The sequence below is a fragment of the Nicotiana sylvestris genome, chromosome 12, assembly GCF_000393655.2.
Source record: "Nicotiana sylvestris chromosome 12, ASM39365v2, whole genome shotgun sequence".
Taxonomy (NCBI): Eukaryota; Viridiplantae; Streptophyta; class Magnoliopsida; order Solanales; family Solanaceae; genus Nicotiana; species Nicotiana sylvestris.
Genome location: NC_091068.1, coordinates 146,357,849 through 146,379,986, shown reverse-complemented (window position 1 = coordinate 146,379,986; position 22,138 = coordinate 146,357,849). Strand labels below are relative to the sequence as shown.

The following is a 22,138-nucleotide window of genomic DNA, read 5'->3' as shown; positions in this document are numbered from 1 at the left end:
AGGTAGGAGTAAGATTTGTATACAAACTATCCTCCTCATATTCCACACCGTAAAAATACACCGGATATATTATTTGATGTTGTAGTAAAATTTTAACTCAGTCTCTCTCGTTCTCTTTTTTGGTGCACAATTTAAGATATTTGAGTTAATATATCACCAAATCCATCACCCACCTCGTTACTTTTTCATATTAATAATAGAGGCAGAAACACAGAGCCTTAACTCATGCAGTGTACTATAAAAATCAAAACTCTGAAGTTGCAAATACTACTAAAGCCTTCAACTTTTTCAAAGGAATTAATTCTTTTTTTTTCTTTCCTTTTTTCACTATTGAGAAGGAATTTTCTCTATCCGCGTCATTGAAATGGCAAGAGTAGAGTTGTCCCACGTGGACTTGGAGTGCTCCGGCCACAGTCACCGGAGCTCCGTCAGTGTCAATATCTCCGACGCCGATAAGGGTTCTTGTTATTCTCAGTTTTATTCCACTGCTGATGCATGTGCCAATGAGTCTAATAATTCAGTGGATATAGAAAATGGAGATGGTGAAAGTAAGGTGAAAATTGAACGAGACTGTAGAATTTGCCACCTGAGTTTGGTGAGTGAGTGCGAGGTTGCCATTGAATTGGGATGTTCATGTAAAGATGATTTGGCTGCTGCACATAAGCATTGTGCTGAAACATGGTTCAAGATCAAAGGAAATAAGTAAGTAGACACAAAAAACTTGAATTTTGCACTTTTATTTGAATTATTTTTTGGTGTTTTAATTTATGGTTGGTGAATCGTGAACTGCTGATAATGATTACTGAGATTTATAGCTTGAATTTCCATTTTGTTCCATAAATTTTAGGATTTAAGTTGATAATAGTAGTAAAAAGGCAGTCAGGTGCACTAAGCTCCCGTTATGCGTGGAGTCCGGGGAAGGGCCGGACCACAAGGGTCTTTTGTACGCAGTCTTACTTTAAATACTCCCTTTTTAAGTTATATAATACTGGCAGTGTAAAATTTTTTAACTAGCAGTAGCATATCAATTACTAGTTTCACTAGGTTAATTAAAGGTTTTACCGTGTTGAAGCAAAGGGTCAATTAAGTTATTAAGATAATTGCTCAGTACGTTAAATGTAATGATCGGCAACTCAACATGATTTTGGGCTTATGTTATGTCCTAGACAGATGCGGAGCAAAGATTTCAATTTTCTGGGTTCTGTAATTTAGAATCACGATTTCGAGTGGTTATAATTGGATTCTAAATTTAATATTTGTATATATTTAATAAATTTATTAACACAAATACATTGTTTGAGCAAAAGTCACTAGATTCGACTGAACCTCTTACTAGGGGTATCAATGGATATTTAAAAACCGACTAAACCAACCTAAGCGTACCGTACCGGACCGATTTTTAGATTTCTTTTAATAAAACCTACTATATAAATTTATATCTGTACAGATAATTAGGGTAAGTTTTTGTTTTATGAAACTAAATCGAAAAAAATATTGAACCGTACCGAATAAATTTACAATGTGAAAAATATATTTATATATTAAGTTTAAAAATAATAAAGCATTAAATCTTTCTTGGACCTTAAAATTACGAAATAGTTACAAGCCAACAAGTAATTAAACTCAAAATTTTAAATCCCAAACCTATTATGCTACTCCTATTGAAATTAAATTATTTCGAGCATATTCACTAGCAAGACATAAAGTATTGTAGCGATTATGAGTAGCAAACTACAATGTATTGAATATGTTTCCTTTCATATGATTTAGATTTATCTTTTTAAATATTTAATCTTCTATAGACTTTATTATTGGAGCCCGGCTTGGTTAATATCTTTCCATTCGTGTGATTTATATTTTCTTTGTATTTGCTTAGTTTCTTTTTCGCTGTTATAGAATAGTGATGGATCTATACTCTAGTCATCTTTCATAATTTTTTTAATTCTATCACCTTTTAAACTATAAAAATGTCTAGAGAGTTTTGCTAGTCCCATAAAAGTATGTATTTTATTACATTCTATTTCTACTAGTGACTTTTACATGACATTTAACAAAAATTACCGAAAATTAACCGAACTGTACCGATTTCGAAGAAAAACCGACATGATTGGAACAGTTTCCAAAAGTCTAATTTTGGTTATACATAATAGAATAACCAAAAAATTGATATGGTACAAATTTTATAAAATAATGGGCCGAACCAAACAATTGACACCCCTACCTGTTACGTAGCTTCTCGCTCCTCCCGTGGTCCTAGGTTCTTTCACTTTAAGGTTTGCAATGGAATGAGTTGGTGATTCTTGTTTTGGAAGTGTGTAGTTTTAATTATCAGTAAATGATGTGTAAGAATAATATTTTTCTGAAGTCTTGGTCTTGATGTCGTCTGTTTTTTGTGGGGAAAAGATGCTACTATGATATATTTTTAAGGGAAAAGCCAAAAGCTAATTACAGAAGCTGGAGTGCTGGACAAGAATAAAATGAAAAGCAAACAAGTAAGCAATGATAGGTATAATTCAGATTTGCAAGTACAGCAACAATTCTACCTACTGTGCCCTTTTATGAACTTTTGGGACATAAAGTTCCTAAATTCTAACTAAATTTTAATATGAGCATTCTTTATCCAGGTGGAGATTGCCCTTGAGGAACAAAGTGTTTATTTTTATCCTTCCCATTAAAGGATTATAATATGCTGTATGCACATGCTGCTTATTTTATTTTTTTCTATGCATATCTATTCTATGATAGAAGAGGAGCCTTGAAATAATTGGTAAAGTTGCTGCCGTGTGACCAGGAGGTCACCGGTTTGAGCTGTAGAAATAGCCGCTTGCAGAAATGCAGGGTTAGACTGCGTATAAAAGACGTTTGTGGTCCGGCCCTTCCCCCGGGGTGTAGCGGGAGCTATTCTCTGATAGTGGCCTCTCATGTTGGCATTTTGATGTTGAAACTTTCATCTTTGAGTTGGTTCGTCTGTTAACACAAATTCATCTGCAATAAAATTACATCTCCATGATGTGTTGTTTTGGTTTTTGGAACAATAATTTAACTCCAAAATATCTCTAGACTAAATGGTTATAAATGTGCCATATGGATTTGGACAAGGAACTGTATACACTGTTTTGCATATCTAGTATTAGTAAATGGTAACAATGTTTTGGTTTGCTTCCATACCTTTCATGGACAATGTAGATTCATATGCAATCACTTAGCTCTTTAGAAAGTACTTGTGTATATGTGTGTGTGTGGGGGGGGGGGGGGTTGGTTTACTATAAGTTGAAGGATGGTGATGAACATTATTTAAATATGATCATTATCCAACTATGGAAGTCACAGAACAAGAAGTTCAGTATTCTGTTCCTGGTTTTCCAGAATTTTTTTGGTTTATTATAAAAAAACAAATTTAGTTTTCAAACCAAATAATATAGCATTTGGTTATTGAAAAACTTGCTTGAATCCAAACACCACTAAAGTGTATAAATTCAAACATACATGTACACATGCTTAAAATATTTGTTCTTTCATCTGCTGACTGTTATGCTTTATTTTGGATGTTCCTCCTTCCATAAATGCAGGACTTGTGAAATATGCAATTCGATTGCACACAATGTTGTTGGTCCAAATGACATTGAGTCAGCACAGCAAACAAATGAAGTAAATGCTTTGGCTACAAATGCAGCCCCTGCACAAGTATCAGTGTCTTCAGAATCTCGAACTTGTTTGAATGGCCATCGATTTCTGAATTTCCTTCTAGCTTGTATGGTATTTGCCTTTGTCATCTCTTGGCTCTTCCACTTTAACATCCCCTCATAGCAAACATGTCCTCCTAGACGATGAAGTTTCTCGAAGGATTTGAACATATTTTTTCTCTAATATACTAGATCCAATAAATGGTGGGAATGTGAGCCTAACCATAAGCTGCTTTGGCTGAATTTGAAGGTAAACCCTCATAACAATCTCTACATTATCAATTACTGCATAACGATCCTCACTTTAGTATTCACTTCATAAACAATCTCTTCATTATAACCCCGACATAACAAGTATGTGAACTAAAGGACCCGAAAATGTAGTTTTTACATTGGAAATGATACAAACAGACATGGGCTATCGTGTGTCTATAGAAGGAGAGCATTGCAGCGACCAAATGCTGCTAGAAGAGCAACAAGTTTCATGTCTACTTGTCTAGTACAATCTAGGTAGTGCTGTGATTCAAACATTTCCGTATGCTGTCATCTCCAACTATCCAATGGCTAGACTAACATTATGAAATATAAAGTGCCAGATGTTTGCGGAGTACAAAATGAAAAAGATAATTTATTGTCTGAAAAAGATGGAGTTCCATTATACATTTGATGCCATTGCTTTTTAATCATGAGCACCATAGAGACATTAAAAGAATTGAACCTTGATCTTGTATTCCTACACTATAGACCAAATCTATTGGACTTAGAGTAACACCAGGGATCATTTGCTGAACCAACCTTGTAATGATATTGAAAGAGAAGTGCTTTTTACCAGCTTTGCTTAGTTGCAATCCATGTATTGTCTATACACTGTTCGTCACTGCTTCAACATGCACTGTGCTCCCATCTATACACAACGCTATTCTCTATAACCATTCTGCAGAATTTCCATTCAAAGGTTTGTTATTCTCTTCCTTAGTTTTGCTATCTTTGCTCAGTGGTAGAAACAATGCTGCACTAGTGCGGTCAGGCAGTTCTGAAAGAAAAAACTCAGTGCTTCAGCTAATTTTTCATCCTTGCGCATTAAGCTAAAAGGGGAGAGTAGCCATACTTAAGTTCATTCAAAGAGAAGATTAGGATTCTAACCTGGCAACTGTTTGTCAACAAAGAACACTGCTAGATTAACTGTGTACCTGTCATAGAGCTCAGTCAAAGTCAGAAAATTACTTGCAAACAACCGTGTCAACACAGAACGTCAAGCTGAGAGTTTCACTCACCATGCTACAACAACGTCCACAGTGTAGTGTTTGCGTGATGCAACAATCAAGATGCTCTGAGCAATAACAGCTAACCAAGCGCACAGTTTTATGATCCTATAGAATCAAATTGAGCAATCAGACAAGTTTAGGCTGTCGCAAAACACTTAATTCAAGCCTTCTTTGTTCTTCTTTTAGGGCATCCATTTTACATTAAAGAAAATAAAGGGCAGCCCGGTGCACGAAACATCAAGCGTTCACGCAAGGTCCAGGAAGGGGCTGCACCACAAGGGAGTGTAATGTAGACATCCTATCCTAATGCAAGCATCAGTAGCTAATTCTACGGCTCAAACCCATAACTTATAGGTCACACGGAGAACTATAGAAATAGAACACCAGCAGCTCAAGAAATAGCATATAAATCATATACCCCATGAAGCTATTTCAGTATTGCAGACATAAGAAAAAAGGCCCCTAAGTCAGGTTAACGAAAAAGAAGGGGAAAAAAAAAGTTAAAGGGAGAGAGGTTCTGTTATGTTGAATAAAATTCAGAATTAACTATCTTCCCCAGCATTCACCCATAGAATAGTTTCATTCATCAGAAATAGAGCTCAAATCTGAAAATCAGATCTTACAGAGCATTATACAGCATATTACTGCTAAATACCTTCTTGTGCCATATTTATGATAAGTACGCACAAAGACTAGAGAGAATATCATATGAGATGAAAATATCAGATCACCACAACCGTAAAGCAGCCCCCTAGGAACTGCACATTCATAAACATCGATCGCATAAGCACATTGTAACAAGAACAACTGAAATACAACAGTGAGTAGGGTAAAATATATCTCACAATTAATTAACAAAACTTCTAAAACACTATTCGGAGGAGGCAGTGTGGCAAGCTTTGAACCCTGAAAAATCAGAAGATAGACAATTTACATATCGCCAGCTCATAGACAACACAAGAGTGCTAACTGACAAAGGATCAACCAAATGCGACAAGTCTTTACCTCACGACAGTGATAATTTGGACCAGGAAGCTGTGTAGAGTAGAATGTTATGATCCGAAGGAACTGACAAGCCTGCAGTGAACTATCATTTAACCGCCTTAGCAGATCGGCAATGAATCAATATTGACTTCTCTCTAAATGTTCTCTTATTTGTGGCCAAGCAGTAACCTAAGGATAACTTATAAAGCATTCAGAAGAGAGTTAAAGTTATCCTTGACAACAACATTAAACTGAATATAGAAGCCTAATGATCATATCGAGTTTCACATATTAAAAAAACACAAGAATGATGTCTAAGAGAATTGGTCACTTACAACTAAGAAAGCCAAGACCCTGCACCATATCAGAACTGTATAGATCTTTTTGATCTTGAAAATGAAAGGATGGAATGTCCACTGCAGCAAAACAAGAGCAAGAGTTAGAACAACAAGATACAATATCAATCCTAAATGGCAAGTATATAGACTAAAATTAACAACCAACTAAAAACTCCAACGCCCGTTGGAAGTTATGGAAATATCCTACAGCCAGATTGGAATAATATTAGAATCTAATGTCCAGGCTTCACCAATTTCTCAATCCTGAAGCAGCCTGATCTCACAATTTCCCATGAGCAAATTACAAATTACAAGAATGAAATACACAAAGTATGACAGATTCAGCATTAGCTGATGGCAGAATATCACCAAAACCAACTCACCAAGACAAAAGACAGAAAGATGGTAGTGAATAAAGTTTCACTTATGTAACCTTTGTCTTGACCAAGCTCCTGAGTTTACAATTGGAAAAAAAAAAAGGAAGAATATGAGCAGGCATCTCTGTAAAGAGAGGAGGTAAAGAGAACCAACAACTAATAAAACCAACCGGAAGAAGAAAGAAGCCGACATCCTGAAGAGTAGGTCCAGGCCGATGTATGTAGTGAACCCCTCGAGCAGCAAGTCCATGTATGTACTGAAGAAAGAAGGGACATTTACATTTTACAACATGCATGGTAGGTCTAACAAAAACACTAAGGTCATGAAGAAAAACAATTAAGGAGAAACTGAAAGGGAAATGAGGTATCGAATATGACAATGACAAATAGTAGCCAGGAACACTTTCAACAGCAGCTAAATATAAAAAAAGAATAAAAATCACAAATTACATCGTTCAATAAGAAATTAAAGAAAATGCAAAATTTGATGGCTCAAAATTCTGCTGCTTTCCCCCCTCCCCCTCGCTTCCCCTAGACACAGAAGAAAAGAACACAGAAAGTATAGAAGAAAGGAACACACGACTTTAGGAAAATATTGAGAGTGAAGTGACTGCAAACAAGATTCAAAAATGTGAAAACTATTAAAGCTTAACCTGAACTTATAATTCTTTAAAGCATATAAGTCATAATTTTTCAAAGAAGTAAAAAAAAAAAAAAAGATGATTAACATCCTTATTGAAAAGCTAATCAAGGCACAAACTCTGATCAAGAACTCCTAGAATCTTCAGCTAAAACCAACGCACCCCCACATAAAAAGTAATTCCTTTCCATGTCACGCCCCTACATACAACAAAAACAACCATTATGCCTAATTAGTTGAAGTCGGTTACAAGAATCATCTATATAAATTCCATGCCGCAGCCTAAATGGACAGCCCGGTGCACTAAGCTCCCGCTATGTGCGGGTCGGAGGAAGTGTCGGACCACCAGAGACGAATCTCGGATTTTAATTCTACGGGTTCAACATTTAAAGTTTTTAGCAGTGAACCCATTATATTTTAAAGTTGTGAGTTCATATCTACTGTTTATTATAAATTTATGCTTCGCGTCGAAAGTACTGGATTCAGTTGAACCCGGTAGATGTATGGTGCATTCGTCCCTGTGGACCACAAGGGTCTTACCCTATATTTTTTGCAAGAGGCTGTTTTCGCGGCTCGAACCCGTGATCTCCTGGTCACATAGCAGCAACTTTACGTGTTACGCCAAGGCTTCACTTCATGCCGTAGTCCAAATGGTGCAAGAGAAAATTGGTGAAACGATATCTTACTAACAAATCAACAACAACAACAACAACCCAGTAAAATCCCACAAGTGGGTTCTGGGAAGGGTAGTGTGTACGCAAACCTTACCCCTACACCAAAGGGGCAGAGAGGTTGTTTCCGAAAGACCTTACTAAGAAATCAAAAACAGAAAATTGAGGGTTGATCAATATAAACCTGAAATGTCAAACCGCCAAAAATATACTTCCAATTCTCCGCAAGAAGACTGATTTCTGTTGCAGTCTCTGCACATACTCTATTCCATAGCTGCTCTCAATAACAATAAAATAAAACAAAAATAAGAATTTTCTGAAGCAATAGCAAGAAAGAAAAAGGAAGTTCCAAACTTGAAGAAATGAAGTAAAAGACTAACCTTTGAAGCCTCACGACCAATGTAAAACGACATCGCTCTGCTATGTAACCACCAAAGTGTCATATTACATTACAAAACCAATTATGAAAGTCAACATGGTTCATCCTAAATCCTAGTACGTACCTTCTTTCTTCTCACACAATTCAATTATAACAACCTAAATTTCAATTTGATTGCTAGCCTAAACATAACTTTAATCTCAATATTTTTGTGAAGATTGAATTTTCATGCTATGTGTTATAAGCGTGTGATGTAATTATATATAATATCTAAAAAATTATATAGAGTATCTACTTTTTTGGAGTTAGATTAGTCTCTGCTAAAACGCGAGTTGGACACGGAGCTGCAGTTGAAAGAAAAGAGAGGGGAAATTTTAAAATAATGGAAAGAACGAATCGAGCCAAAAATGGACAATTTTGTCTATTGTTGTTGATTTTGCTGTACTTATTGCTCTTTTTGAAATCAATATCCGAATTTAATCCGTGTTAAGTAGAGTAGCAACTAAGGAACAAGTAGCATAAGGCATAAGCCACTACTACGCCAGCGAGGCACTAAGGACGGGTTGCTAGCAGAGGCGGATTTAGGGCCGGAAAGGTATTCACCCAACCTCTTTATCGAAAAATTACATTTTATATGTAAGGCAAAATTTATTATATATCTTTATATATTATGTTTTGAATCCCCTTGACATAGTGATTAAAAATGTTCAAAACCTTTGTAATGTCATTGGTTCTATTCCCACCAGCTATAACCTTTTTAACTTTTTCTTTTTTTTTTTTAACGTTCTTGGCGGTAATCCTGCCTCCGCCACGGGTTGGTAAGCCCAAATGAGTCCATTCTATGCCCGCCCTTCAACAACTCTTCAACTAATAGTAAGGAACAAATTCAGCTAAAACAGTAAAACTCGTTCAATTCGTCTAGACTTGGAGGGGTTAACTCTGGCTAGGTATATGATATATATATATATATGGGTCAATTTAAAGCTGCACTCATAAGATTGTAAGAGTACTCCAAATTTACTTACAAGAAATCAGATTACATATTAGCTATACACAGATATAACCAGCACCTACACCTACTCCATGACTAGAGGCGGCGAACATGCAGATCGGGTCGGATATAAGCGGGTCAAAAACAAATAATTTTAAAAATGGATAAATTATTTGACCCGGCCCGTATTTGAGACGGATTAAAAACGGGTTATCCGGCGAATAATATGGATATCCATATTATCCATGACTTCTTGAATATGATAACTTATGAGAGAATTCCTAGTCTTCCAAACTCGAGGAATCCTAATTTGAGGCTTTAAAACTATAAAAGTTAAACACATTAGTTATTCATTGGTTATCCGATCCATTTGATTAACCATTTTCTAAGTAGATAATATGGTTCTTATCCATATTCGACCCGTTTTTAAATTGTTCATTATCCAACCCATTTGTTGATGGATAATATGAGTGGATAAGTATTTTCTTTTAATCATTTCGTCACCTCTATCCATGAATGTGGATCACCTACTCCATGACTGTGGATCACTATTATTATAGGGTGACTTTCACTAATAGGATCATTTGATGCCGTTTAAAGTTTGACTTGTGAAAGGAACATCAGGCCAGTATTTTGGGGAGCTCTCGTGATAATGATAAGATTTTTTCATATGATAATCACTAGGATTTTTCAGCATTGTGGCTGAAATCCTAATGATCACCATAATTATATATTAAAGAAAATTTCTTGCGATTGCATGACTGATCTCAATATTCTGACCAGTATGCTTCAAAATTCTAGCCGAAGGCTATTCTCTTAAGACTTTTTTTTAACGGGGTTAAAATTTAAATGATGATCCTAAAAAAGGTTCATAAGCTTCATACATGAATTAACGCAAATAGCTGTCGGTGAATGTATAATATACATATAATTCGTATATATATATATATATATAGCTGTATATAATTATTATATAATATATGTATGCCGGCCATAAAAAGTAAACCTTGAATCTGACCACTATTTGTGTGGCAATCCCCAAAATAAAAACTTTTTGCAAGTCCAACCCAGCCCACTTAAAGAGTACTTTTTCATAAGCCCAACTACCAGTTTCAATCCACTGAGGTTTTGTGTCAGTGTCGTGTTCCCGATTTCGTGACCTTACCGGAGATATAAAGTCAATATACCTTCCTCATCATAGCGATACTCAGTACAAAGATAGAGCTCTGTCCTCTTCGACCAAATATTCGACAGGTAAATTAAATCTCCGTTCTAAATTCTTCTTGTAGTTTTTCAATGAGATATGTCTATATTAACCGATGATTTGTTGTCTCTGTTGGTGCATATACATAGTTGAGCAGTTTATGACTTGAATTGTAATATTAACAATGGAGGTGGCTTCCAATTTCCAAACATTGTCTTTCGGACCTCGAATCAGTCGACCTCACTACCTCAATATTGTGAGTTTTTGTAACATTTCTCGCCCTGTTACATTTAAATTTTCTTGCTGGCTAATTTCGTTTTTTTGAGTAGTGGGGTTGTCTAAAAGGGGTTTTCTGTGCTAAAGAAAAATGTTGGGAGCTTAAGTTCACAAGCTGAGCAATTTTATAGTTTTTGGTTCCTAATGCTTGTTTAGGATTTTTCTTTTTTTTTTTTTCATTCCCAGGGTGTTGATTTTAACGGGAAATTTACTTTTGAGGGATCTTACTTTTTTCCTCTTATGTTTTGGACTTAGTCGTTTTTCATGACGTAGAAAAAGTATTTTTTTTTTTTCGTTTCAATGAACATGAGTATTTTGGGGAGGGTGGGTTGAGGAGACTAGCATAAAAAATTATTTTATCCGAAAGTGTTTTTCGGAAATGTTTTCACTCACCAACCAAAATAAGGGAAAATAAGTGATAAAACAACTCATTTTCCAGGAAAATATTTTCCTTCGTACCGAACACATCCCCGGTGTTCATTTCCTTAGCTTAGTGTTAACATTTCGATTGATTATGGGTTCTTTTTTCTTTTTGGTCTTTGAATATTTGATCGGTTGACAGTTCTTTTATCCAACAACAAATCACATGCTTCCACATTTGTTCTAGTTCTCCTCGGATTGCTGCTCCCTTTCCCTTCTTTTTTCATCACTCTTTCTCTCTTTTTTGTCTCCTTCCCTGTTCTTATTTCCTTCTCATCTTGTGCCGGATCATTAGCTAATAGACACTGACACATGTACTGTAGAAAAGGGATAACGTGATTGCTGAATTTGCAAGGAATTGAATGGATGATTTAGAGCTTGGGATACTAATGGTTAATAGTTGTGCATCAAGTCATAAGGGTATATGCGGGAGGTTGTGGAAGTGTCGTTTTTGAAAAACTAATGAATTTAGGTGGAAACAGGTTGTAGAGTTAGTGGTGGTGAAGGTATGAATGTGGTGTAAAGCTGTTACTACACTGAAGGAATCTATAGGTCCTAAAGTAAATTTCTTTGATAGGTAATAATTTCCAAAGCTGAAGGGAAGGGCCCATAATAGAGGAATATAATCTTTTGCTCCAGTGGGAAGTGTCCTTGGTAGTTTTTGTTTATCCTTTGCTACTCATATAAAGTTTTGTTACTAAATATGGTAGTTCTGAGATTTGTGTTTCATCTACTTCTGTTTGGTAGTCATGCTGTGTCTCTTCCTGTTGCCTTGTTGTGCTGCTGTCGCTGTTTCTGTTTTTGCTGTCTAATCTTTCTATCGTTGTAAGTTCGAATACACTTAAATCATAAGCTTTTCTTTCATCATTTTGCTGATTAAGAGCTCATAAGCCCCTCATCTTCATCAGCTATATTATATTGTAATCAGTTTAGCCACCAAATGTGTTCCTCTGGGCTGCTGGGGCATTAGCACCAGAGTGAGTGGAGATGAAACTTTGGTTGGGGTACAGGGAGAAAGTTTAGCAGTAGACTTGTTACCATACTATGAGGATTGTAGTTGAAATTTCCAAAAATAATGGAATTGTCTTCAATTGTGCAGTTGTCAGTAGTCTCAGTTTTCTTCTTCTATTACTATTATTAGTTTTATTCTGGTATGGTTAATGTTTGATGAACCACAATCTTGGCAAAATTTGATATGTATTTAATTTCGTAACCAACTTTCAATTGTAGGGACGCATTGAGGTCAGAGGGCACATAGCTTCAGCTCATTCCAACATCAATGGTGTTCAGATCGATCACTGCCTTGCTTCACCTTTTCAAATGCAATTCAATGCAGTTTCAGCTGGCAGAATTAAGATAGGGTCTGCATATTTGCCTGGACGCTGTGCTTTTGATTTAAAATTTGGAAATTTCAGTAAGTTCTCCTTGCTTAGCTTGAAGATATGCAAAAAGTATGACTTACCTCTCAAAGGAAAGTTATTTACAAATCGGATTGATGAATGCATTAATTATTCATTATCTTCTACATCCCTTTATAGATGCTTGTTTGCCTGCTGATGTAACTATTGTCTGATGCTGATCTTCTTGGGTAGAGTTGCAGTTCACATAGTGCTGTTGCGCTCTTTGGTTTATAAGTTCATATCGGGATTATATGGTTAACAATCTCTATGTTTGTTCTTTTAATGAATAATTTATGTAAAAACTTTTGCTTTTGAGTGTTTGATATAAATCATTTTAATTTATCATTGTTTTAGTGGTGGGTCTCTGGTAATAGTATGATTTTATATTATTTGCTCTTTTTTTGTACTTTGCTGTGACTTTAAATAGACAAGATATGGAACACTCAATGTGGTATTGTGAATGCAGTGTAATTACAGAATAGTGTAAACTTGTGATTTTCACCAGAAAAAAGCAGTTCCTTTTAAGGTTTATTTCTTGTTAAGCGTGCTTTGGTATCTTCCATGAAGATGAACACATACATTAATGAGGAGGAACTTTTGCACTTAAGGATGGGAAGCTTTGATGTCGAATTCTACTCAGTTGAGATTGTGTAATCTTCTTGAAATTTTCTTTACCTTAATCGGAACTTTATATTTATTTAGTTAAGAAATGGAAATAGTCTACCCACACTTGCTTCTGTTTTCTCTGTATCATCTAGAGGTTAGGACCTACCTCTATCTAAGATATTAGGAAATCTCTCTTGTGTAAGCAGGCAACCGATTCCTTGGAAAAAGAAATAAGTCAGCTAAACCCTATCTTTTCCGTTTTAAGTATTGTGCTTCTGATCTATGTTACTCGGACTCTTCAAAAATGCCGTCGGGTGTGTGTCGGATCCTCCAAAAGTAGTGGATTTTTGGAGGATCCGACACGGGTGAGGCAACATTTTTGAAGAGTCCGAGCAACATAGCTTCTGATTCTTCCTGACTGTACTTTACTCCTTATCAGTTGTCTCAAAGTGCACGTTTGCAAAATTCCTAGAGGCCAGTTTCTTAGACGAGTCTTGAGATTAGTGTTACATGCAGCATGTCTCATACCTGCTAAGTGTGTTACATCTGTTCAATTTTTTCTTTTTAATTTTTTGTTTACTTCAATATCTTCTCTCCTAAGCTGTAAAAACATCTAATTGTGTATTTATTCAGAACAGCACCTTTTAGGCAAGGTTCCCATACACATTCACTGAGACCATGCCGCGTCATGAGTGAGGATTCAGAAGGAAATTTGAGCGGTGAAAACATCTTGCTAGATGAGGAAACCTTGGAGCAGGATTTAAAGAATGCTATTAAAGAGGAGAACTATGCCCGAGCAGCAAAAATTAGGGATAGCCTCCGGCTTCTCCAGGAGGACAGTAAGGCCTCTGTGCTAGCAGCAAATGCTCGCTTTTACAACTCTTTCAAACATGGAGACTTAGCTGCAATGCAAACCCTCTGGTCAAAGGGTGAGAATGTCTGCGTCGTGCACCCTGGTGTTAGTGGCATAACTGGCTATGATCTTGTAATGGGAAGCTGGGAGTTTGTGTGGGCGGAATATGATTTTCCACTTGATATCGAGATTAGGGATGTTCAAGTTCATGTTAGAGGTGATATCGGGTACGTTACATGCATTGAAATGGTCAGAACCAAAGGCAGCAGCTGGGGAAAACAATTTGCTACAAATGTTTTCGAGAAGGTTAATGGGCAATGGTTTATGTGTATTCATCATGCATCATATATCGACTTGTAAAATGTGATGAACAATAAAGCTGTTGTAGAGGTTGTGGAGATTGAATGAGTATTTTAGGAGCTGAAGTCTTGAAATCTGGGTGCAGAAATTTTGTAGTTTTGCTTCTATTATAGGTGTTGGTGACCTATTATTATTAATGAATTATAATACTAGTACTAGTATGTCCATGAAGTATCAAATTGCTTAAAATATGTAATTTATTTCTTCGAATCTGTATTTCCAACTTTTTCCACTTGATGGATGACTTGAAAATAGCATATTTTTCAAAATACATTTCATTCAGTTTTCTAGTGAAAAATGAACTTCCAAAACTTTTAAATATTTTATTCGTTGAATAAATAAAATTAAAAGTTAAACATTTTATATGTTGAATGAATAAAATTATAAGTAACATTTATAATAAAATTAATAAAAAATAATGGTTTTTGATTTATTGATTTAGTTGGTGTTTGGACATAAGAATTATGAAATTCCGAAAAAAGTGAATTTTTTTTCAAACTGAAAATGGTATTTGAAAATTAGAGTTGTGTTTGGATATAAATATAATTTGGAGTTGTTTTTGAATTTTTATGAATGCTTTGAAGTGAAATTCAAAATTTGAAAAATTCTAAAAAGCTGATATTCAAAAATTTCACGTTGATTTTGAAAAAAGTGATTTTTTTTTCGAAAAAAAGGAATCTTTTTTATGGCCAAACGGGCCCTTACAGCTTGTTTGGATGGTTGTTACGCATCGTTTCATAATGTATCGTATCGTATTGTATTGTATTGTATTGTATCGTTTGATAAATACAATGTGGATAAATTGTGTCGTTTGTCATCGTTTCATGATATCACGCACCACCAATATGAAGAATAAACTAGCAATATTATAAAGAAAAATTATGATACAACATAAAATTACTATATAAAAAGGTAGGATAAATAAAATAAAATAATTTAATAATAATAGAGGGTGAGATTGAGAGAAAAAGACAAGGTAACGATGCGACCACACCAAATTGGTCGTTACATAATATGGCACATTTCGTCGTTATGTAACAATGGATTTAACGATACAATACAACAAAATTTAAGTAACAATCAAAACAAATATTGTATTTAAAGTAACAATACGATAATGACACAATGGGTAAGAACCATCCAAACAAGCTGTTAGTTATTTGAATTATAACTTTTTACTTGTATCTCTAGAAAATTTCTTAGTTCAGTATCTTCACGCCTTGGCCCGATTTCATATCTTAGGTATTCGGAGCAACTTTATTAAAGTAACTTTTGCTCATTATTTTGTGTCTTTAGTAGAAAGCAATTTCTTGGCACTGGTAGGTAAATACTTATAAAGGTTGCCGAACTGATTTAAGATGCTGCTCTAAAGTTTCCACATCACCATTCAAAAGAAGTTACAAGAATTTATTTAGAATATTATACTCAATATTTATACCATCAATTAGTGGAAAATCACACCATTCAGTATACAGTAATAGAGAGAATATATTGACACTATCTATACACACGTTTTTACTTTGTTAAAGTAAATAAGTTTACTACAAGCTACTACTAAGAAAGTAAAGAATTTCTAAGCATATTAGAAGATAATTATATGTAACTTTTAACACCCCCCCCCCCAAATAAAAAATTATAGGTAACTGTTTATACTATATAAAATTAGTTATCTGAAAAATAAGACAGGCATATAATAAGAACAAGTTAAACTATACTAATACTGTAAAATTATTTATATTATTGATGGATAAGTTAGACTCGAGTTAGAATAATAGAGGGTTTGAGATTAATGTTGAATTTTATAGGACGAATGGTTTTTATATCTATATATGGTATGGTTGATCCTTATTTCTCTTGTAGGCTGAAGATCTCACTTTCTATTCCATGGACAGAGAATGGGGCAAGTGCATATATAGTCATTCTCAGGGATGCTATTTATAGATAGGTGAATATTTATTTTGTTCTGAAATTTTAAATTAAAAATCTTAACTTGAGAGGACATTTTTATCCTAAAATTCTGAACTTAAAAACTACAAGATATACAGACTAATTTTTAAATAACAACCTTTTGTAATGGCTACCTGGTGTTACACGTACAACAAATTAAGTAGGTAGCCTCTTTTCCATGTTTCCTCCATTATTGCAAATGAGAATAAAGGTGGTTCATGCATATAAATCAGTGAGAAAGCTCCAATTGTGCGAATATCAGAAAAAAGATTGCTAGCTAGAAGTCACAATCCAAAAGCATATGTTCTCTTTCATTTTTACCCTTAGTTGCGAGATTTATATACACACACTCAGAGTTGTTTTACATGATCATTGTAATTAACTTATAATGATATACTCCCTCCGTTCACTTTTACTTGTCCACTATACTAAAAATATATTTCATTTTTACTTGTCCACTATATTAAATCAAGAGAAAGATAATATATTTTTCCCTGTTTTACCCTTATCATTAATTGTTCATTTTCAAAATTATTTCTCAAGACCTTTTGAAATGCTATTATTATTAGAGGGTTATATGGTAAAATACATATACAATTATTATTTTTTAAGAGACGTGAAAAGTTCAAAGTGGACAAATAAAAGTGAAAGGATGGAGTAATAGTAATCATTTTTACGAGGTTGCTTATTAATGTTTATAGTCTAAATTTACCTGTTATTATCTTATAAATAATCTGATTAAATATACATCGTAACTACATGGTCGATATTTTCAATCTTTTTAGCTTCAAAAACATGTTAAAAAGAAGATTCCATTTCTGAAACTTTTCCCTATAAATACATATCCCACACCATAATATATCCTGCAGCAAGCAACTCCTTGTATCACTATATATTTTCTTCCTAAAAGATTTACTTTATTATTTCCTTTCCCAATACATACAAGAAAGCAGAAATGTCTTTAATGCCACTATTTAATGGTCGCAGAAGCCATGCACGCCGTGTACAGAATCCGTCACCAACAACAACAATTACGCATCAATCCCAAATAAGTCAGGGTCCGAATCAACAAATTCCTTATTTTCCGCCAACAACAATTACTACGCATCAACCCCAAACAAGTCGAGGTGGGCAGGATCGTCCCGCCCATGAATTTTATCTTCAAAACCCTCGTTCTCTTATAGCACCAGCTCTATCATTCCACAATGAGCCCCAATCTATAGCTCAAATTGAGTATAAAGGAACACCAGAGGCACATATATTTAGAGCTAATTTACATGGATATAAGAAAGAAGAAGTGAAGGTGCAGGTGGAGGATGAAAGAGTACTAAAGATAACTGGGGAGAAGAAATTAATAGAAAAAGGATATGATAACTGGCACCATTTTGAAAGAAAAATTGGGAAATTCTTGACTGCTTTTGATCTGCCTCAAGATGCTAGAGCTGATAAAGTGAATTCATCAATGGAAAATGGGGTGCTTATTATCACTGTTCCTAAGAAGGGAATCAAGAAACCACACGTTAGAACAGTTCGAATAATTTAATGGGTTGAATTTCTTGATTTGCACACTAATATACAGTTTGATATATATATATCGTTCAGTATTAATGTAGTGATGTGAAATAAAGAGGAAAAAAGAAAGGAAAGTAACGACTTTTTAATTAATGGAGACAATGGATTAGACTTGCTTGTGTAATAGTATTAGCTACTCATATAAATAAAGGGTATTTATTTCATATTTATTTTTCTTTAATTTGTCCAAATTTGGAGTTAAAATACCAACTAATCACAACACACGTGCCAATAGGATAACTCTCACACAGAAGGCAAGTACACGGGAGTATATGTAAATGGTCAATAACATCAGGATTCATCTTCTTAAATCGATATGGATGATTTGTTTACGTGTATGCTTGTGCAAGTGTTCTACCACAATTCAAGTCAACAATTAAGAGTAGAGACAATGAATGACACATAACTTCAGGAGTTGTAGATTGTATCACCTTTAGCTGGTAGCTAGCAAAGAAGTTATCCCCTATCAACGTATATAGTTGAGGGCAAACCGAGGTTTTACCCGCAACTTTTGTCCATGAATCTTCTTTCGCTTGGTTACGGGACTAGAGCGAATCGTCTCTTGTGCTACGGTCTAATATATGTGTCAAAGAGCGGATTCTCTTGCAGCGGATACGGGGCATGCTTGTCCCGCCTATCAGAAAGGCCCCCACCCATCTCTCTGACTTCGGAGAGCCGCTAAATAATGAGGTTCGGCATCTGCTTGAGCAGAAGAAAGATTTGATCCGCTCGGTTTAGATAATTTTCATGGGCCAATAAAACAGTGTCTAGGAAACGATCATCCCAAAATATACACGGTTTAACTAACACAAGGTAGGCACACCACTCCCCGGCCATCACAAGTCATCACAAATCATTCTCCGACGTAGCCCACCTTGTCTCGCCACGTGCGCATGTCACTATCCAAATCCTAACCTGTCGTGATGGCACCTAACGTCGTATTAGACAAGTCGACATTTACGAGATAACTCCAACAAATTTAACAAAAATGGATTCAAAGCAGTTTAAATGATAAAATTTCCCATAAGCAAGATAGTAAATCCAAAGCACAACACAGAATAACAACTCCTAAATCGAGGTGTCATAGAGCACATGAGCATCTAAATGTCACCAGGCTAGAATACACTGTCTAAGATAGTCCAAAACTAAATACAATAAAAGGAAAGATAGGGAAAAAGAAAACAAGGTCTGCGAACGCCGGGCAGCAACCTCGAAGTCTCCAAAGGGGTCAACTGCGCAGAGTATCAACACCCACTGTATCCGAAAACACCTGGATCTTCACACGAAGTGCCGGGTGTAGCGTGAGTACAACCAACTCAGTAAGTAACAAGACTAAATAAAGAACTAAAAATAGTGACGAGCTACATAGTTATAGTTCAATTTTAGTAGTCCGAACAAAGTAAAATAGCGATGCTTTTAAGTCCATCCATTTAAGTCAAATCAGTTTATACATGTCAAGTTCAAGTAAAACAGGATGCAATACCTCTCGGAAATTTCAAAAAAGTGATATATGGCAGCTGAGTACAAAATAATGAAATCAATGCATCCTCTTAGAGCAACAATCACCCAGTTCTCCCATTTACTCCATCCTCACCATCACTCATTCCTTACAGTCACTCATTCCTCTCAGTCGCTCGGCACTCAACCCTCGCACTCAGTAGGTACCTGCGCTCACTAGGGTGTGTACAGACTCCGGAGAGGCTCTTTCAGCCCAAGCGCTATATCAAGCCAATCATAGCATAAAATCAATGAAACATGCTGAGGCGTGCAACTCGATCCCATAAATATTCTCACAATCAAGCCCTCGGCCTAACTCAGTCATCAACTTATCCAGTCTCTCGAGCTCTCAGAAATCATGAAAATCAGCCCAAACTACAATGATACGATGTAACAACAAGGAATAATAAAGACTGAGATATGACATGTGAGTAAAAACTGAGATAGAATGAAAAACGCAATTAGCAGGTAATTCAACATATAACACGACCTCTATGGGTCCCAATGGTACCAACATATAGCTTAAATATAATTTCTAACATAATTTACAGTAAAATTTCTATAACACATGGAGAGCATATAGCTATCAACAACTTGTTCAACTTTATAGTTCCATGGAATGGACCAAGTCACAATTCCTACGGTGCACGCCCACTCATCCGTCACCTAGCATGTGAATCACCTCCAAAACAATCACAAGGCACAAGATACAGGGTTTCATACCTTCAGAACCAGATTTAGAACTGTTACTTACCTCAATCCGAGCAAGTCTCTACTCCAATACGCCTTTGCCTCGCAAATCGGCCTCTGAACGCCTCGAATCTAGCCACAAACAATTCGATACAATCAATACTGGCTAAAGGAATAAATCCCACAAGAAAATACAAAGTATTAATCAAAAATTGAAATTGGCACAAGGACGGCCCCCGGGCCCACGTATCTAAATCCAATAAAAATCACAAAACATGAAAGTCCATTCAACCACGAGTCCAACCATACCAAATTTATCAAAATCCAACACCAAATTGTAACCCAAAACCCCCAAATCAACTCTCAAAATCCCTAGCCTTAAACCCCCAATTTACACCTAAAAAACATACCAACTAGTTTGGAAAATCAATTGGGAAACATAATTATCGAATAAATTTAACCGCAAGTGACTTACCTAAAGAATCCCTTCGAAATCCCTCTCAAAAATCTCCCAAATCCGAGTTTGCAAAGTCAAGAAATGATAAAACCCTCGGAATCCAACGTTTATATTTTCTCCAGGTTTTTCGCACCTGCGATAACTTACCCGAACCATGGCCAGATGATGGGCCACGGTAAACTGGATGAGCCATCTAAGCATGCATATAAGGACGATCCCTGCCATAGTGGAACTGACCCCTGAAGGAACACCGCTGAAACCACCCGGTCCCCGAGGCCTTTTGGCTTAGTTTTCACCCCGCTCCTGACTGCGGACCATCTCTATCTGCCGAGCAATGTCGACCACTCATCAAAAGTAGCACCGGACACCCTCTTCCGGGTCATAAGCAACTGCAACTGATATGTGAGGCCATTAATGAACCTCATAATCCTCTCCCTATCAGTGGGAACCAACCAAACTGCGTGACGGGCCAATTTAGAAAACCTCATCTCGTACTGCGTCACAGACATGCCATCCTGACATAACTGCTCAAACTGTCTGCGCAGCTCCTCTATGTGAGACTGCAGCACAAACTTCTTCAAGAAGAGTACGGAGAACTCCTGCCATGTAAGAGGTGCTGCACCGACTGGCATGGGCTCTCATAAGCCTCCCACCAGCTGAAGGCAACCCTACTGAACTAAAAAGTAGTTAACAAGACCTCATTGGTCTCCAAAATACCGACTATGCGAAGAATTTGCTCACACCTGTCAAAGAAGCCCTGAGCATCCCAAACCTCTCTAGTCTCTTCTACTCATCCTCAGTCATAACAGGAACCACATGGGACTGAGCAGCTACAACCGGCTAGGCTAGTAGTGCCCCCGATGTTTGGAGTCCCGCATCACCTGCTCTGGTGGGCGGGCGTCAGGAGTTTGAGTACCTCCCCCGGCCTGAGAAGTGGCCGTTGCGACCAAAACTGAGACCGCTTGAGCAAGACTGGTACACATGGTCAGAATCTGAGCCAAGGCCACCTGAAGACCTAGAATCACAATAGGCACAACTGGTGCTTGGCTGGCCCCACTGGCTCATCCACAACTAGAACATGCTCCTGAACTGGGGCAACTAGCGGATCTGCAGGTGCTGTCTTAGCTGTTGTACGAGCTGCACCTCTGCCCCAACCGCGACCTCGACCTCTCGTGGCCCTATTTGGTAGTACTGGTGGCTGTCCATCTTGCTTGGTAGCACGTGTCCTCACCATTTGTGAGAGAATAGAATACAGAAGTTTAGTTACCAGAATCAACAATCCGTATGACAAGAATACAAGAATGTGATATTTCCTAAGGGTTCATTAGCCTCTCGAAGATAAGTACAGACGCCTCCATACCGATCCGCAAGAATCTACTAAACCTGCTCATGACTTGTGAGACCTATGTAACGTAGGCTCTGATACCAACTTATCCGACCCAAATTCTAACCTTTTGTGATGACACCTAAAGTGGTACTACGCAAGCCAAGATTTATGAGATAACTCCAACACGTTTAACAAAAATGG

General features: G+C 36.4%; 3 protein-coding genes across 6 annotated transcripts; 2 read left to right on the top strand and 1 right to left on the bottom strand.

Annotated features, from left to right (window-relative positions):
- The first annotated feature begins 195 nt into the window (after positions 1-195).
- On the top strand, positions 196-3,926 carry LOC104218936 (uncharacterized). Its single transcript, XM_009769556.2, has 2 exons — positions 196-702; positions 3,570-3,926. Exons 1-2 carry the CDS (start codon positions 365-367, stop codon positions 3,805-3,807), a joined length of 576 nt encoding a protein of 191 aa, XP_009767858.1. The 5' UTR covers positions 196-364; the 3' UTR covers positions 3,808-3,926.
- Positions 3,927-4,298: 372 nt separating this feature from the next.
- On the bottom strand, positions 4,299-8,811 carry LOC104218937 (phosphatidylinositol:ceramide inositolphosphotransferase 1-like). Of its 3 annotated transcripts, none has more exons than XM_009769559.2 (11): positions 8,339-8,811; positions 8,143-8,232; positions 6,818-6,904; positions 6,654-6,722; positions 6,268-6,348; positions 5,954-6,025; positions 5,794-5,854; positions 5,604-5,706; positions 4,958-5,053; positions 4,827-4,873; positions 4,299-4,716 (listed from the first exon to the last, which is right to left on the bottom strand). In XM_009769559.2, the coding sequence occupies exons 1-11, from the start codon at positions 8,399-8,401 to the stop codon at positions 4,607-4,609; spliced, it is 879 nt and encodes a 292-aa protein (XP_009767861.1). In that variant the 5' UTR covers positions 8,402-8,811; the 3' UTR covers positions 4,299-4,606. The 3 variants fall into 3 exon arrangements, with proteins under 3 accessions (XP_009767861.1, XP_009767860.1, XP_009767859.1); XM_009769558.2 differs by having other exon boundaries at positions 5,604-5,854; positions 8,339-8,375; positions 8,462-8,811; XM_009769557.2 differs by having other exon boundaries at positions 5,604-5,854; positions 8,339-8,810.
- Positions 8,812-10,437: 1,626 nt separating this feature from the next.
- LOC104218938 (F-box protein SKIP8-like) lies at positions 10,438-14,616 on the top strand. Of its 2 annotated transcripts, XM_009769560.2 has the most exons (4): positions 10,438-10,582; positions 10,682-10,788; positions 12,459-12,642; positions 13,873-14,616. In XM_009769560.2, exons 2-4 carry the CDS (start codon positions 10,717-10,719, stop codon positions 14,445-14,447), a joined length of 831 nt encoding a protein of 276 aa, XP_009767862.1. In that variant the 5' UTR covers positions 10,438-10,582; positions 10,682-10,716; the 3' UTR covers positions 14,448-14,616. The 2 variants fall into 2 exon arrangements, with proteins under 2 accessions (XP_009767862.1, XP_009767863.1); XM_009769561.2 differs by lacking the exon at positions 10,682-10,788 and having other exon boundaries at positions 10,470-10,582.
- Positions 14,617-22,138: the final 7,522 nt, after the last annotated feature.

What these genes read in the sequence shown, in the direction of transcription:
- LOC104218936 (XM_009769556.2), top strand. Translation starts at nt 365, where the DNA reads ATGGCAAGAGTAGAGTTGTCCCACGTGGACTTGGAGTGCTCCGGCCAC. An exon ending in TTCAAGATCAAAGGAAATAA is followed by an intron (nt 703 to 3,569) that starts GTAAGTAGACAC and finishes CCATAAATGCAG; the next exon opens with GACTTGTGAAATATGCAATT.
- LOC104218937 (XM_009769557.2), bottom strand. Translation starts at nt 8,401, where the DNA reads ATGACACTTTGGTGGTTACATAGCAGAGCGATGTCGTTTTACATTGGT. An exon ending in TTGGCGGTTTGACATTTCAG is followed by an intron (nt 6,905 to 8,142) that starts GTTTATATTGAT and finishes TTCTTTCTTCAG; the next exon opens with TACATACATGGACTTGCTGC. An exon ending in TCGGCTTCTTTCTTCTTCCG is followed by an intron (nt 6,723 to 6,817) that starts GTTGGTTTTATT and finishes TTGTAAACTCAG; the next exon opens with GAGCTTGGTCAAGACAAAGG.
- LOC104218938 (XM_009769560.2), top strand. Translation starts at nt 10,717, where the DNA reads ATGGAGGTGGCTTCCAATTTCCAAACATTGTCTTTCGGACCTCGAATC. An exon ending in GACCTCACTACCTCAATATT is followed by an intron (nt 10,789 to 12,458) that starts GTGAGTTTTTGT and finishes TTTCAATTGTAG; the next exon opens with GGACGCATTGAGGTCAGAGG. An exon ending in TTTAAAATTTGGAAATTTCA is followed by an intron (nt 12,643 to 13,872) that starts GTAAGTTCTCCT and finishes TATTCAGAACAG; the next exon opens with CACCTTTTAGGCAAGGTTCC.